This window comes from Salmo salar, chromosome 12, assembly GCF_965601325.2.
Source record: "Salmo salar chromosome 12, fSalSal1, whole genome shotgun sequence".
Taxonomy (NCBI): Eukaryota; Metazoa; Chordata; class Actinopteri; order Salmoniformes; family Salmonidae; genus Salmo; species Salmo salar.
In genome coordinates this window covers 69,366,076-69,380,840 of record NC_138302.1, presented here as the reverse complement: position 1 = coordinate 69,380,840, position 14,765 = coordinate 69,366,076, and the positions used below count along the sequence as shown (strand labels likewise).

The window sequence follows — 14,765 nt, the reverse complement described above, 5'->3', positions numbered from 1 at the left end:
AGGTCACATCACATCTTCGTTAAAAAAAAATACAAAGAATGATGACATGCAGAAATTGCAGTTGCTATGTGTACATTTTTATTTTTTATGTTTATCTTTCACAAGACAGGTCAGTTACAGGTTCATTTGTCAGTAGTCAAAATGGAATATACATGCACATCACTAAACATGTCACTGATGTTGAACATTTTGATAATGTATTTGAATATTAATGTTTAAGTTCCCCTATTTACAAAATACATTGCTAACTTGTTTTGATGGTACTTTTTTCTTAAATTCCAGCTATTTGAACTCGCTGATTGAAATTAGCTGAAAAACTTTTTACTGTGTTACATCTGGTGCGAAACAGTAAGCATATCCAAACAGAACTAGATAATCATTGGGCAAGAACAATGTTACTGGAAAGGACTTCACTCTGACCATGTTGAGTAAGATGGATCACTTCAAAATGTATCCTTTCATAAGTTTATCAATTGGATTCCATGAGCAGCTTTATACACTTTCCTCAACACAAACCATTTTAGAGCCAGAAATAACCCAGACTATCTAATAAAGTACCTATATCAAACGTGTTCATTCGGTTGTTCTTCTGACTTCTTATCCACATTTCCATCTAAAGGACATCATCCACATTGTCTCCGCGAGGAACATGTTGCCATCTTTGTTCGATTTGTTGGACATGTGTGTTGACTCCCTTTGGAGTAAATTAGGAGCTGTTTTCTTAGTGTTTGCCTTCATTACTCATAATTTAGTGTGTTGGGAGTTAGGAATGAAGGGATAGTGTAGAATTGAAGAGTCTTATGATATTACAAAGCCTTCTGTTGTGCCTTCTGTTCCTACTGCTCAACTTCAACATGAATCCAAGTGAAGGGATGAGGGGAAAAAATACAATCTGTGAGGAAGAAAGTTACATTTTTTTAGGCAAAAAAATAACAAAAGAATAAGATGCTGAATTCCAAATTTAACCTACCCTTGAGGCACTTTAAATCTGAAAAGATTGGATGGATGTATCCATCATGGTGAAAATTTCACCTAGTCTGAGGCAAGTCTATTATCTGATTGTCCAAATCTAGTAGAAGTGTCTATGTATAGGCTAGGCGTCGATTTGGAATTCAAGAACCAACGCAATAACTACTGTACCTCTTTGTGTATCTGCTTAGAACAGACCGCAAGATTTTAGGTTCTCTTTGATAATGATGTCTGTCACGGCTCCGAACACAATCTCGACGTTCTTTGTGTCCGTGGCGCAGGTCAAGTGGGAATAGATTTCTTTGACACCCTTCTTCATGTTCAGCTCCTCAAACTGCTTCTTGATGTAGTCACTGGCATCATCATACGTGTTGGGGCCTAGTGGGAGAGAAAGCGGGCAGCTTATAAAGTGGTTCTCATTTGTTTAAAATTGTAGGTGATGAAATTGACAGTACATATTCTGTTGTCTAGTATCTTGCCGCTACATCATATTGCAGAAGAAGACACAGAACATTTCCTTCATTCCTGCTCGTGGGAAATCGTACTATGCTGTTTTTACTTGTGGTTACTCTTACCATCGTAGTCTGGGAAGCAGATGCTGAGGTGGACCTTTTTGATCTTCTCTTCAAAAAGATCCTTCTTGTTGAGGAAGAGCACAATGGAGGTGGTGGCGAAGAACCTGTGGTTGCAGATACTGTTGAACAAGTGGAGCGACTCATGCATACGGTTCTGTGGAGAAGAGGATGAAAGTTAGTGCCAACAATCTCTGTTTCATCCAGCCTCCCTCAGGCTGGATTAGTATAATAACTACTTTAAACCAAAGATATGATCTTGCTTCCTATTTTGGGCCTTTGGCTAGCACACAAACACTACATGTCTTCTGTGCTTGAACTGGGGTGGTGGTATCAGGCATAGGACTGTGAAGCAATCATATTGTTCAGTCATCTGAGCTATGTCCTTAGGGACTTTAACATGTGATGGGACAGTAGAGTTCTGTAACCTTGTGACTGAATAATCCATTGTTTACTTCAAAGTCAGACTGGAGAAAATACTCTTCAGTTAGAATCAGAAATCATGGTGCTCTTTCAATCTTACCAAACGGATCACAGCAAAAAAAGAGAACTGGAAGTAAACAGTACAAAAGTACATTTGGACATAAAGGGCCACAACTGTTACAAACTATTGGACCTTTCAGAGGTCAACTGTAGAACCAAACCCACCACTTCATCGTCTTCTACGAGCACCATGTCATAAGCACTGAGGGCTCCGCAGAAGATGATGCAGGTTACACCCTCGAAACAATGGATCCACTTCTTTCTCTCCGACCGCTGGCCGCCCACATCAAACATCCTGTCAGAAGAGAAGTTAAAGAAGTGAGATGTTAACATCTGACTTTACAGACTTAACCGATGATTGTGCAAAATCATACCCAAGATCAAAGGGAATTAACACGCTACAAGGATGTAGAGATCCACTACTGGCCGCTTGTGGTCTCCCATGCTTGGCAAACATTCCCTCACCTGAAATGCAGCTCTTTGCAGGAGAACTGCTCCTCGATGATACCAGTTGTCTTGACTCGAGAACGCAGCACATCCTGCTCATTGGGCAGGTAATCAGACTTTGTGATTCTGTCCAATTCTCCAAGGTAGCTGTTTAGCGAGATTTCAGTTTAGCATACATCCAGGCCCACATAATCACTCTCACACGTACCAGCAAAGATATGACTGTCATAACAGACTATAACAGTTGCTGTGACACTCACTAGCCAGCAGAGTCATTGAGCTGATACTCGGCTGCTCTCTCGAAGGAGGCCTGGACACCAGTGTCACTCCACAGCCTCTTGATGACATCAGCCAGCTCAGGGGGCATGGAGCCCTCTTCAATGGAGTCTGACAGGTTGGACAGCTTCTGCCCGTCTTCCTGCACCATGAAGTCAAATGGTGAGTTTTACCGCTACTAAAACTTCAATTTCCTTCCATTCTAAAGTAGCTAATTAGCTAAGCTAACAATGTATTGTTGTTCTTTCTTTTTGAATAACGTGCAATTACCGAAACTTCTGCCGGTGTGTCAATGTCTATCAGTGTGTGTCATTGTCTGTTTGGAGGATCAGAAGGGGTTAAAGATGCAGAGTGGGACTCACACTTCCTTTTGGTGATCCAAAGTCAATGGACAGCATCTCCATGCCTCTGATGATGGCCAGAGCAGACTGCAGGATGTTACCATAGATGATTGCCCTGAACTCCAATTGTTCTTCTTTGGTATAACCACCTTGATGGAGAATTCTACCCAACATAAGAGGAAGAAAACAGTTGGGTTGTAATTACAGTTTGAAATACAACTGGCATTATGCACTCCCCTACGTATTTATTCGGACAGTGAAGATAACTTTTCATTTGGCTCTACTCCAGCATTTTGGATTTGATATCAAATGTTTTATATGAGGTGACAGTACAGAATGTCACTTTTTAATTGAGAGTATATTCATATATATCTGTTTTACAGTATAGAAATGAAAGCATGTTACGTATCTAGTCCTCCCATTTGATGGTATTTGGACAAATTCACTTATGACTACATGAAACTTGTGACTTTACAAACTTGTTGGATACATTTGCAGTTTGTTTTGGTTGTGTTTTGGATTGTTGTGCCCAAAAGCAATGCATGGTAAATAATGTATTGTGTCATTTTGGAGTCACTTTTATTGTAAGTAAGAATAGAATATGTTTCTACATTAATGTGGATGCTACCATGATTACACACAATCATTAATGATGAGTGAAAAAGAAGCATAAATATTATACCCCACCAAAAATATGAACCTCCCCTGTTATTGGTAATGGCGAGAGGTATGTTTTGGGGGCATGATCTATGTGCATCTGTAACTCTGACACACAACCAAAACAAACTGCAAATGCATCCAACAAGTTTGTAGTCACAAGCTTAATGTAGTCATTGCATGCTAAGAATATGGGACCAAATGCTAAACATTTGACTAAATGCAATACATTATAAGTGAATTTGTTTAAATACACTACATGACCAAAGCTGGTCAAACATCTCATTCCAAAATCATGGGCATTAATATGGAGTTGGTCCCCCCCCTTTGCTGCTATAACAGCCTCCACTCTTCTGGGAAGGTTTTCCACTAGACGTTGGAACATTGCTGCGGGGACTTGCTTCCATTCAGCCATGAGCATTAGTGAGGTCAGGCACTGATGTTGGACGATTAGGCCTGGCTTGCAGTCGGCATTCCAATTCATCCCAAAGGTGTTCAATGAGGTTGAGGTCAGGGCTCTGTGCAGGACAGTCAAGTTTTTCCACACCGATCTTGACAAACCTTTTCTGTATGGACCTCGCTTTGTGCACAGGGGCATTGTCATGCTGAAAGACGAAAGGGCCTTCCCCAACTGTTGCCTCAAAGTTGGAAGCACAGAATCGTCTAGAATGTCATTGTATGCTGTAGCATTAAGATTTTCCTTCACTGGATCTAAGGGGCCTACCCCAAACCATGAAAAACAGCCTCAGACGATTATTCCTCCTCCACCAAACTTTACAGTTGGTACTATGCATTCGGGAAGGTAGCGTTCTCCTGGCATCTGCCAAACCAAGATCTGTTTGTCGGACTGCAAGATGGTGATGTGGGATTCATCACTCCAGAGAACGCGTTTCCACTGCTCCAGAGTCCAATGGCGGCGAGATTTACACCACTCCAGCTTAGCATTGCACATTGTGATCTTAGGATTGTATCCGCCTGCTCGGCCATGGAAACCCATTTCATTAAGCTCCCGATGAACAGTTCTTGTGCTAACGTTGCGTCGAGAGGCAGTTTGGAACTCTGTAGTGAGTGTTGCAGATGATTTTTACACGCTTCAGCACTCTGCGGTCCCATTCTGTGAGCTTCTGTGGCCTACCACTTCGTGGCTGAGCCGTTGTTGCTCCTAGACGTTTCCACTTCACAATAACAGCACTTACAGTTGACCGTGGCAGCTCTAGCAGGGCATACATTTTACGAACTGACTTGTTGGAAAAGTGGCATCCTATGACGGTGCTGTGTTGAAAGTAACTGAGCTCTTCAGTAAGGCCATTCTACTTCCAATGTTTGTCTATGGAGATTGCATGACTGTGTGCTTGATTTTTATACACCTATCAGCAACAGGTGTGGCTGAAATAGTCAAATTCAGTCATTTGAATACTTTTGTGTATATAAAGTGTACTTATGACCGCTTCAAATGTGGGGACTCGATACATAAAGTGCATTCATTTCTAAACAGGTATGAAAATACCCTAAAATAAAAGGTGAAAACATTTGATCTCAAATTCAAAATGCTGGAGTATAGAGCCAAATTAAACGTTTATCTTCACTGTCCAAATAAATACATACCAACAATCACTAGTGGAAAGAACTGGTACTTGTTGCAGCAAGTGTTTTGTTCTGTAAGGGTACATGTCAATTGTAGCCACCACAATCTATTCTATTATGGTTAATTTTGTTGTGATTATGAGCTATTAACTTAGTCCATCTTGTTGAACACCCAGTTTACACCTTTTAGAGTGATGTTACAGTATTTGGACAAGGTTTCCTGCATGTGAGTGAGGAGGAATGAGAGATGCAATGCGTTTGTTTTGTTATACTCACTTCATTTGCTTAACAATTGTGCTCTTCCCAGACTCACCAGCACCTGGTAAAACAAAATAAGAAGTAGATATGTTACAAGGGCTTTCCCACGTACAAACACATCATCATTCACTCTGTAGTTGGTTAAAGGGAACCCAAGGGCCGAAACATAGCATAAGCAAAGAGATTTATAATGATGGCACATAGTGAAAGAGGAACCTCAGCAGTTGCCCATCCCCTCCACTGCCACAGATCCAGTGCTTTTAGACACACGAAATGACAAGCATTCAGTGGTGTTGCAAAACTGACAGTTACAGTTCTTTCACATCCGTTCCATCATGATCTTCTGTTTTGTGTTTAGCTTTGTTTCTGCATGTTGTTGTTGCATTTGTATCATTGCATATCCGATAGGATATTTCCCATTACACACTACACTAACAGCTTGGCCCATTTCTCTGCATGAACTGTAACAACACACTTAGTGGGGGGAATGGGAATAGTGTAAACAAGTTCTGGGCCATAGGGCAGACTTAGATGAGCAGTGACTTTTTATGTGATAATACCAGTAAACTAATTTCACTCTGGGTTTATATCAAACAAGATTGTCACCACGAGCTAATTTGTTGTTCCACACGCCACCTCAAGGGGGCCATCTAAGATTCCTGACTATTTTGAATTGGGTGTATGAAAGGGTTTATGGCTAATGTGATTGACATCTGTCCCAATGGTTTAGCAGAGGCCAGTGACCTTATTAGCTCAGGGCTAAATGGAGGGATTTTAGAGGCCTTGGGTAAGGAGGCCTGGGGTTGAAAAGCCTTTCAGAGGATTGTCCGATAAGCGAAGACGTCACTGCTCTGTCTTCTTGACCTGATGTCAGTTATCACAACTGTTTAATTTCTGCAGGATGGTTGGTTTACCTCTACACTCTGTTGCTGCTTATTCTCTTACTCATGTGTAGGTAAAGGTTTAAGGTAATAACCAGAAGCCTCCCAGTAGGCAAAATTATGTTGAAAAGACGTATTCTCTCCAGACGTTGAAGTTTGGTACATTTTAGGTTCTGAACCAAGGATAGGCAACTTTGATGGGGGTGGGGGCCTCCAGGAAAACTCATCATGAGGAGCCGCAGTGGCTCACGGGTCTGTGTACTCACATTCATACCCACACATGCAGTCAGAGCCAACCCTATAGCCTTTTAGGGGCACTAAGTGGAATTTTGTTGACCTCTCCACCTTGTGAGCAAAACATTTTAGTGGACCCCCTCTTGACAGCGTAGAGACAAATGAGTTAATTTCCTGCAATTCTACACATTTTGCCATGGGGCATTGAGAACATGTTGCAATTTTAAAGCAAGTTTGCTGCAATTCTACACATTTTGCCATGGGGCGGAGATGTATTTTTGCAGTTTTACAGCATTTATTTTGCAATTATACACGTTGCCATAGGGTGGAGGGACATTTTTCCAGTTTTTTATATTATATCTGAGTGAAAGTGACTAACAAAATCAATGAGGGCCCACCGGTCGGTAATTCAACCATGATTACTACGTTTAGATAGCCGGCTAGACTAACTAGATAGCCGGCTAGACTAAAATGTTTAGCTAACTGAGTGACTGTCAGTGACTGACATAACAATAGGAAAACTCTGATGCACAACCAAATTTCGAAATTGTGCACCTCTATTCTACTATTAGGGCGGCAGGTAGCCTAGCAGTTAGAGCGTTGGGACAGTAACAGAAAGGTCGTTGGTTTGAATACGAGAGGTGAAAAATCTATGTGCCTTTGAGCAAGGCTCCAGGGGTGCCGTACTACTATGGCTGACCCTGTAAAACAACGCATTTTACTGCACCTATCCAATGTATGTGACAATAAAACAGCCAGTTGCCCATCCTTTAAATAGAAGGTGAAATGTGTTTTTTCCAGACGTTGAAATCGGGTTAATTTTCGGTTCTGAATGAAAGTTGAAAATGCGTATAGTACCAGTCAAAAGATTGGACACACCTACTCATTCCAGGGCTTTTCTTTATTTGCACTATTTTCTACATTGTAGAATAATAGTGAAGACATCAAAACTATGAAATAACACATATGGAATCATGTGGCAACCAAAAAAGTGTTAAACAAATTAAAAATATATTTTATATTTGAGTCTTCAAAGTAGCCACCCTTTGCCTTGATGACAGCTTTGTACACTCTTGGCATTCTCTCAACCAGCTTCATGAGGTAGTCACTTGGAATGCATTTCAATTAACAGGAGTGCCTTGTTGAAAGTTAATTTTGTGGAATTTCTTTCCTTCTTATTGCATTTGAGCCAATCAGTTGTGTTGTGACAAGGTAGGGGTGGTATACAGAAGATTTCCCTATTTGGTAAAAGACCAAGTCCATATTATGGCAAGAACAGCTCAAAAAATCAAAGAGTAACGACAGACCATCATTACTTTAAAACTTGAAGGTCAGTCAATACGGAAAATGTCAAAAACGTTTAAAGTTTCTTCAAGTGCAGTCGCAAAAACCATCAAGCGCTATGATGAAACTGGATCTCATGAGGACCACCACAGGAAAGGAAGATGCAGAGTTACCTCTGCTGCAGAGGATAAGTTCATTAGAGTTACCAGCCTCAGAAATTGCAGACCAAATAAATGTTTCACAGTTCAAGTAACAGACACATCTCAAGATGAACTGTTCAGAGGAGACTGCGTGAATCAGGCCTTCATGGTCGAATTGCTGCAATGAAACCACTACTAAAGGACATCAAAAATAAGAAGACTTGCTTGGGCCAAGAAACACAAACAATGGACATTAGACTGGTGGAAATCTATCCTTTGGTCTGAGTTGTCCAAATTTGAGATTTTTGGTTCCAACCGCCGTGTCTTTGTGACTGTTGGAAAAGCATTCCTCATGAAGCTGGTTGAGAGATTGCCAATAGTGTGCAAAGCTGTCATCAAGGCAAAAGGTGGCTACTTTGAAGAATCTAAAATATATTTTGATTTGTTTAACACTTTTTTGGTTACTACATGATTCTGTATGTGTTATTTCATAGTTTTGACTAGTTTTGACTATTATTTACAATGTAGGAAATAGTAAAAAAAATAAAAATAATAACCCTTGAATGGGTAGCTGTGTCCAAACCTTTGACTGGTACTGTATTTTCCGGACTTTGAAAATACATATTTTCTGGATGTTGAAATCAGGTTCATGTTTGGTTCTGAATGAAAGTTGAAAATACATAATTTACAGACGTGAAAATACGTATTTTTTGGTCATTGATTCTATGGACAAATTTCCACTGCACAATGAAGTAAGCATTATATCACAATTATTTTAAAATCCATAAAGGAAGGAGGAGCCAACTGAAGATCAAAAGCTTTAAAACTGGCAACGACATGTTCAAAGTTTGTCTGGCTAACACCTAACTCTCAAAGTCCTCCTGACTTCAGAGTCTTGAATGTCTCTTTTGATGTTGTCAGCACAATGTGCCAATAATGAAAGGTGGCTGTGATTTTACTGGTTGGCTCTCCTTTGTGTCTTTCTCACAAACACCCACTTGCTCAGTCACACACAGCCCCTAAGCTCCACCCCCTTCTATTACAACAGTTGGATTTTCAACAAAAAAACATTTGAGAGAACCAATCAAACCCGTCACGCATTTTCTGAACAAATATTGCATTAACAAATGTTAATGTGTGTCACAACTCTTCCTGCGCTGTGAGTGACATGGGTCAAGTCAGCCAGGCAAGTTCAAAGTAGTCCAACCTACAGAATTATCCAACAGACCACTTCAACTACAATAACATTCTCAGCAACAGTTACAGATCTTTTTTGTTGTCGCTATGATTGTGATATGTTGTTGTTTATCTACCGTGGTTGAATGCACTCTGCATAAGAGCGTCCGCTGAATGACCAAAATGTAAATGTAAAAACAAACACTTGCATACCTTGCTGGGTATTATTCTAATAAACTCGGCACCCAAACAAATACAAATGTGAAATCTGAACAGATAGATGTTTAGGTCATGTTTCAGAAGTTTGAACAGCCCAGTACAGCAAAGTACAGGACGGTAGTTTTATTCAGTAGATTACGGTAGAGTAGGGCACAGTGCAGTACAGTTTAGTTCAGTAGAGTACCTTAGAGTAGAGCGCATTATACTGTACTTTGCTGTACTTCACTCTACTGTGCTCTACTGTACTGTACTTTTATTTTCTGTTCTGTAATGTACTGAGCTCTGCTGTGCTCTATTGTACTGTACTATACTTAGATGTTATGTATTGTACTGTAATGTACTGTGCTCTACTGTACTGTGTTGTCCAAACTTGTGAAACTTGGTTAAGATTCGGTTCAGTCCGACGTTGAAATCAAGGCTGTCCGGACCACACAAAGTAAAAGATCGCCGGTCCAGACAGGACCAAAACAAGATGTCCAAAACGTAGTGTCGATCCGTGCTTAATGGGCTGTCTCTGCAACACGTCTTCACTAATCCATGCTTTATTTGTGCCAAATGGCTGTAAGCAATTGCATCTCTGATTTCATGGTTGTTTTGATGGTATCTTGAGGTTCCATGTTTCCCAAAAAGCAGAATATATTTTCATCCTGTAAAAAAACTTCAACACCAATCTCGTTTTAAAACTGCTTTAAATAAACAGAGACCTAGTTTAAACTCATACCTATCACTTGAATCCCTACCTCCCGATAAAAGAAAATACTAAAATGGGCTGACACAGAAATAAACTGTTGGCCTAATAATACTGTAAATACTAATCTGTCATTGATACCTGAAGCATCTCCCAACTTCAGCTTAGAACCAGAAGATGGCACCGTGTATCAGATAAAGTGGCTCACCCATGGAGCTACAGAAAATGTCCTTCTGCCAAGGCAATGTTCAATTGCTTCTTTCTTTTTAAGCAAGGGTTGAGTAGTCACTGTTCTTGCACCCAAGACATGCTCTGACAGCAAATGTTGTTGAATATGACAAAAGTAATATTTTATTTTTACTAGGCAAGTCAGTTAAGAACAAATTCTTATTTTCAATGACAGCCTAGGAACAGTGGGTTAACTGCCTTGTTCAGGAGCAGAACAACAGATTTTGTACCTTGTACCCCACTAGGCTACGCTGGGCTACGCTGCCACCCCAGATGTTAGAGATAGATAGAGATGTTAGAGATGTTTCACATACATGTCATTCAAAATGCAGAACAACTTTGTGTTTAGTAATTGTTACTCCATAGTTCTGCCAGAGAGTTGGCTGTGTTGCATCTGTGTTGTGTTCTGCAGGAGCAACATGAGACATGAGGATTGATGGCATTTAATTGCTGATTTTCGTCCACAGAGCCTCAACTCACAATGTTATGGTTGCAGTACTGCCAACTGGATTGTGGGTCAGCCATTTCACAGGACTTCACTTTTGCAATGTGTCAATATTTGACCAATTGCTTCAGCTGCCACTGTATCTCATTGGTTTAGTTTAAAATGTGGACCATGGCCCCTATTTACTGTTAGTGAGGGGTGTAGACAGGGGTTATGGTGTACTGGATGTAACATCTGCATCTTTGATCTGTTGTAAACTCAGGTGGACGTTCTTGCTCCATTATTGTAAATGCATGATCTATGGCCCAGATAGTAATTGGCTCCTGTAATTGATCCTAATGAGCTTTTGTTGCTGCTTGCTCTGGTTACTCTGATGGTTGACCCAACTGAGTTTCTCTGGTAGTCCTCTGTTGACTCTATAGTCTGCAACCTTTTAGTGGCTTGGTACTTGTTGTATTTGGCTCCTCAGAATTGCAGAATTGCTCTATTTGGCCCTTGTCAATTAGCTTGGCCCTTACTTTTTGTCTCTGTGACATTACTAATTAGCATTTGATAATGCATTTTGCAAGGTGGGGCCATGTTGTAACCCAGTGCTAGAGAAATGATTACAGGGAGTCTAAGTGGCAGGAAAGAAAGCATAATTGGGTTACCATGATCCTATGAGAAAAGCTTACTAAATCCTGCCCCTGAACTCTCACAAAGCTATTTATAACCAGAGCTCATGACACGTATCTACAGCTCATTGTTTTACATACTGTATTGAAAAAATGCATCTAATATGTCAACATTCCTAACCTTGGCCATTTATACAGAAATATATAAGCCTGGTTTCATAACCTATGAAGACAACATAGGGCTCTTCCAATCCTTTCAGAACCAAACATTAACACTAATCTGATTCCCTGCTAAGTAACGCTCCATATTTTACACTTTCCAGACCTTTCTCAGGATCAAAATGTATATTGATGTCACTAATATAGAAATAGACTTACAACTTCCCTTCTAGTAGCCTAGTTATGAATCAACACGTTCCATTCAGGTGAACTTACTCAGCTATTAACTTTATTGCTGCTGAGAAACATTAAATTATCCCATACACCCTATACTACAGTAACGACTGTCATACAGATTATGTCAGTATGAGAGAACTTGATGTTTCAGTCAATAGAAATGTTATTGCCTTTTACTATGGTGTTTTTTTACACCTCTGACCTCACAAGCCCTACGATTTCTCATCTCAGTCTTGAGGTAACAGCAGCAGTCACTCTTGGGCTTATCTGATTTAATGTAAGCTACTTTCAGCTTGACATGTTTATCTGTTTGCATCCAGACTGTGTTGTAGTGACATGGGTCATGTTGAATGTGCAAATATAGTTCATTTGCAAAGACAGAACACCAATACAGTATATAACAGATTATGAACTACTTTAATAACTTTTACTGTTAAGCTCTTTTCATATATACCTGAGACTTAGATACAATATCAGGACCAACGCTAGAGTCCTGATTTGAATATTCCTAATAGGTTAAGCCCGTTTTTGAATGTACCATTTCAGCATTGGCAAGTTTCCACAAGTCTGGAAGTGTTACACAAATGGAAAAGCGTATTACATTTATCCAAATTCTGATCATTTCAGAGGTGTTTCCACAAGAGCTTCTATTTAGCTACTGAAAATGTTCCAGAATGACCTTGAGAAAAGAGTTCCATCGATCAAGTGACCATATCAAAGTGTTAAAGAATTCACAACAACTATGCCAACTTCACCAGTGAATATTCACAAATGTTGTCATTAGTGTAACCTACCAATGTAAATCTTATATTATGCTTAAGCTCATACAGGTTGGTATGGCTGCCTCATCGCAAAACCTCAAACTTAAACTATTTGTAACTTTTATTGCTGTGCAATTTCCAATACAATGCCCCCCAACTTTGACAAGAAAAAAAGCGGTGTGAATATTTCTCCAAGAACAGGGCACATACTGTAGTTTCTCATCTCCAACCAATATCTTTTTTTCAGTTTTTTAAAGAAGATTATGCTTATCCTAAGCATTTGCATCAGACACTGTTCAGGTTTATATGCTAACAGACCATAAGCCAGTTGAGGGCCCCATTCTACTTTTCTGCACTTTCAGAAGAAGCCCCACACGCACAACAGCTCCTTACCAAGCAGCAGAAGCTTGACTGTCTTGGATTCTTTGTCTGCATCCTCCGCCAGCTGCTTTTCCAGCTCCTTGGACTTTGCGGCTAATGCCTTGTCTTCGACACTTCCTCCGGCTCCCATTTTTTACTTTTTTTTTATCACTCTTTCAAGCCAAGATCCTGTGTGGTACGGAAATGCAGCCGGCCGCTCCCGGCGTCTGAGGGGTGCACTGGGAGACAGGGACAGAGGGAGGCAGAGGTGGGGGCTGGGAACAGGGGATCCTGGCCTCAGTCTGTGGTTGGTGACTGGAGGATGAGGGCACCGGAGATGTATACTGACACACAGTCAGACAATCACTGCTTGGGGAATAAGGGAAGCTGTCCTCTCTGGTGTTAGCCCTCCCTAATTCCCCCACGCTAAACCTCACGTCTTGCAGTCAGGTTGGGATTGGGTAGGGCTTTTTCTGGCGTTCCCATGGGAACCGTTAGATCCAATTAGGATGAATCAGAGGGCAAAAGTGAAGGTTAAAAATGGCAAACTCCATTGGATTTAGAAAGAGATGGGTGGATTAGAAATAGAGAACAAATGGATGTTCCAAGTTGACTTCCTCTTGCACAATTTAGCTCGCCCAGCTTCTGTCAAGTATGACTCAAAAATAGATGGTGTCAGGTGTTCTTTTTGTTCTATGGCCAGTGACAATTGGCATGCAAATCTGAGCCATGAAAATACATTATTTGTCACTTTGGGATTTGACTGTGAAGGCCATGTGATCATAAGGCATTTCTACAACGTAAGACCTTAGCTTTGTGACTATGCTGGTGAAGGATGGAGAGTTTAAAAGGCATCAGGTCTCGTTTCCTGGCACGGGCTGAGTGATCTGTTGAGGATAGAAGGCATTAAACAACAGTTTTGCCTTTCTGGTCAAGCTCTACCACTTACAATAAATCATACGTCACTGGCCTTTTACACTCAGATGAGGAGAGAGACAATGTGAACAGAGGGAGATTTCACTCATCTCAGAAAACTGTGTCATGGGTCAGCACAGAGATTTACTGTACTCAGCAGTGTGCCTTCTGTGCACAGTGCCTTCTGTGCTTGCATGTGCCTAATTGAAAGATCTGTTCTTTATAAATGTATTTTGTTAGGAATTTTCATCTCCAAAACTTTGCATGTAGTGAACTCCAACTCTGCGACAAAACAAAAGAGCTATGAACAGTTAGCTACTGTTTGACCGGCCTTGGTTGTAACAGAGTAACTAAGGTCATTCTAATGTAAAAATGCTTCATACACCTGATATAGCGTTGCATACTTTATGTGAACAAACTCAAATGGAGTGGCACTGTAGTTGTGGTTAACCAACTAGGTAGGTGGCTCTAACTGTGCTGAATGAAGACAAAAAGCCAGACATTGGGTTGCTAATTAGGGCATCCTCCAATCCCGTTGTCCCTTTCTAATTCTGACCCTTCGATCTTTGACTATATGCTACCTACTTTATCATGGGATTGGCCTGGTGTAGCTGATCTGTTGACAAGATTATCCAGAAGCCCCTGTTAAATCTTGGGCCACAGCTTAGGCCAGCAGATGGCCACTTACTGTGAGAGGGGCGCTGGTTGAGAGGTGCCGGGGTGTGCAGTGCAGTGCTGGTGGTACAGTAGCAGGGAACAAGTATAATGATACTAGTCCACCCCTCTTTCAGAATAGCTCTTCCCTCTCTGCTCACCTGAGTGACTAGTCCGCCAGTT

The 14,765-nt window shown here is 40.8% G+C and overlaps 1 protein-coding gene across 1 annotated transcript; it reads right to left on the bottom strand.

Annotated features, from left to right (window-relative positions):
• Positions 1–61: 61 nt before the first annotated feature.
• LOC106565670 (guanine nucleotide-binding protein G(t) subunit alpha-2) lies at positions 62–13,399 on the bottom strand. Its single transcript, XM_014133022.3, has 9 exons — positions 13,047–13,399; positions 5,606–5,648; positions 3,110–3,251; positions 2,732–2,889; positions 2,490–2,618; positions 2,190–2,319; positions 1,545–1,698; positions 1,141–1,347; positions 62–892 (listed from the first exon to the last, which is right to left on the bottom strand). The coding sequence occupies exons 1-8, from the start codon at positions 13,162–13,164 to the stop codon at positions 1,157–1,159; spliced, it is 1,065 nt and encodes a 354-aa protein (XP_013988497.1). The 5' UTR covers positions 13,165–13,399; the 3' UTR covers positions 62–892; positions 1,141–1,156.
• Positions 13,400–14,765: the final 1,366 nt, after the last annotated feature.

Coding starts and splice junctions, on each gene's coding strand:
- LOC106565670 (XM_014133022.3), bottom strand. CDS start 13,164: ATGGGAGCCGGAGGAAGTGTCGAAGACAAGGCATTAGCCGCAAAGTCC. Junction 2,619..2,731: donor CTCAATGACTCTGCTGGCTA/GTGAGTGTCACA, acceptor CTCGCTAAACAG/CTACCTTGGAGAATTGGACA. Junction 1,699..2,189: donor TCGTAGAAGACGATGAAGTG/GTGGGTTTGGTT, acceptor TCTTCTCCACAG/AACCGTATGCATGAGTCGCT.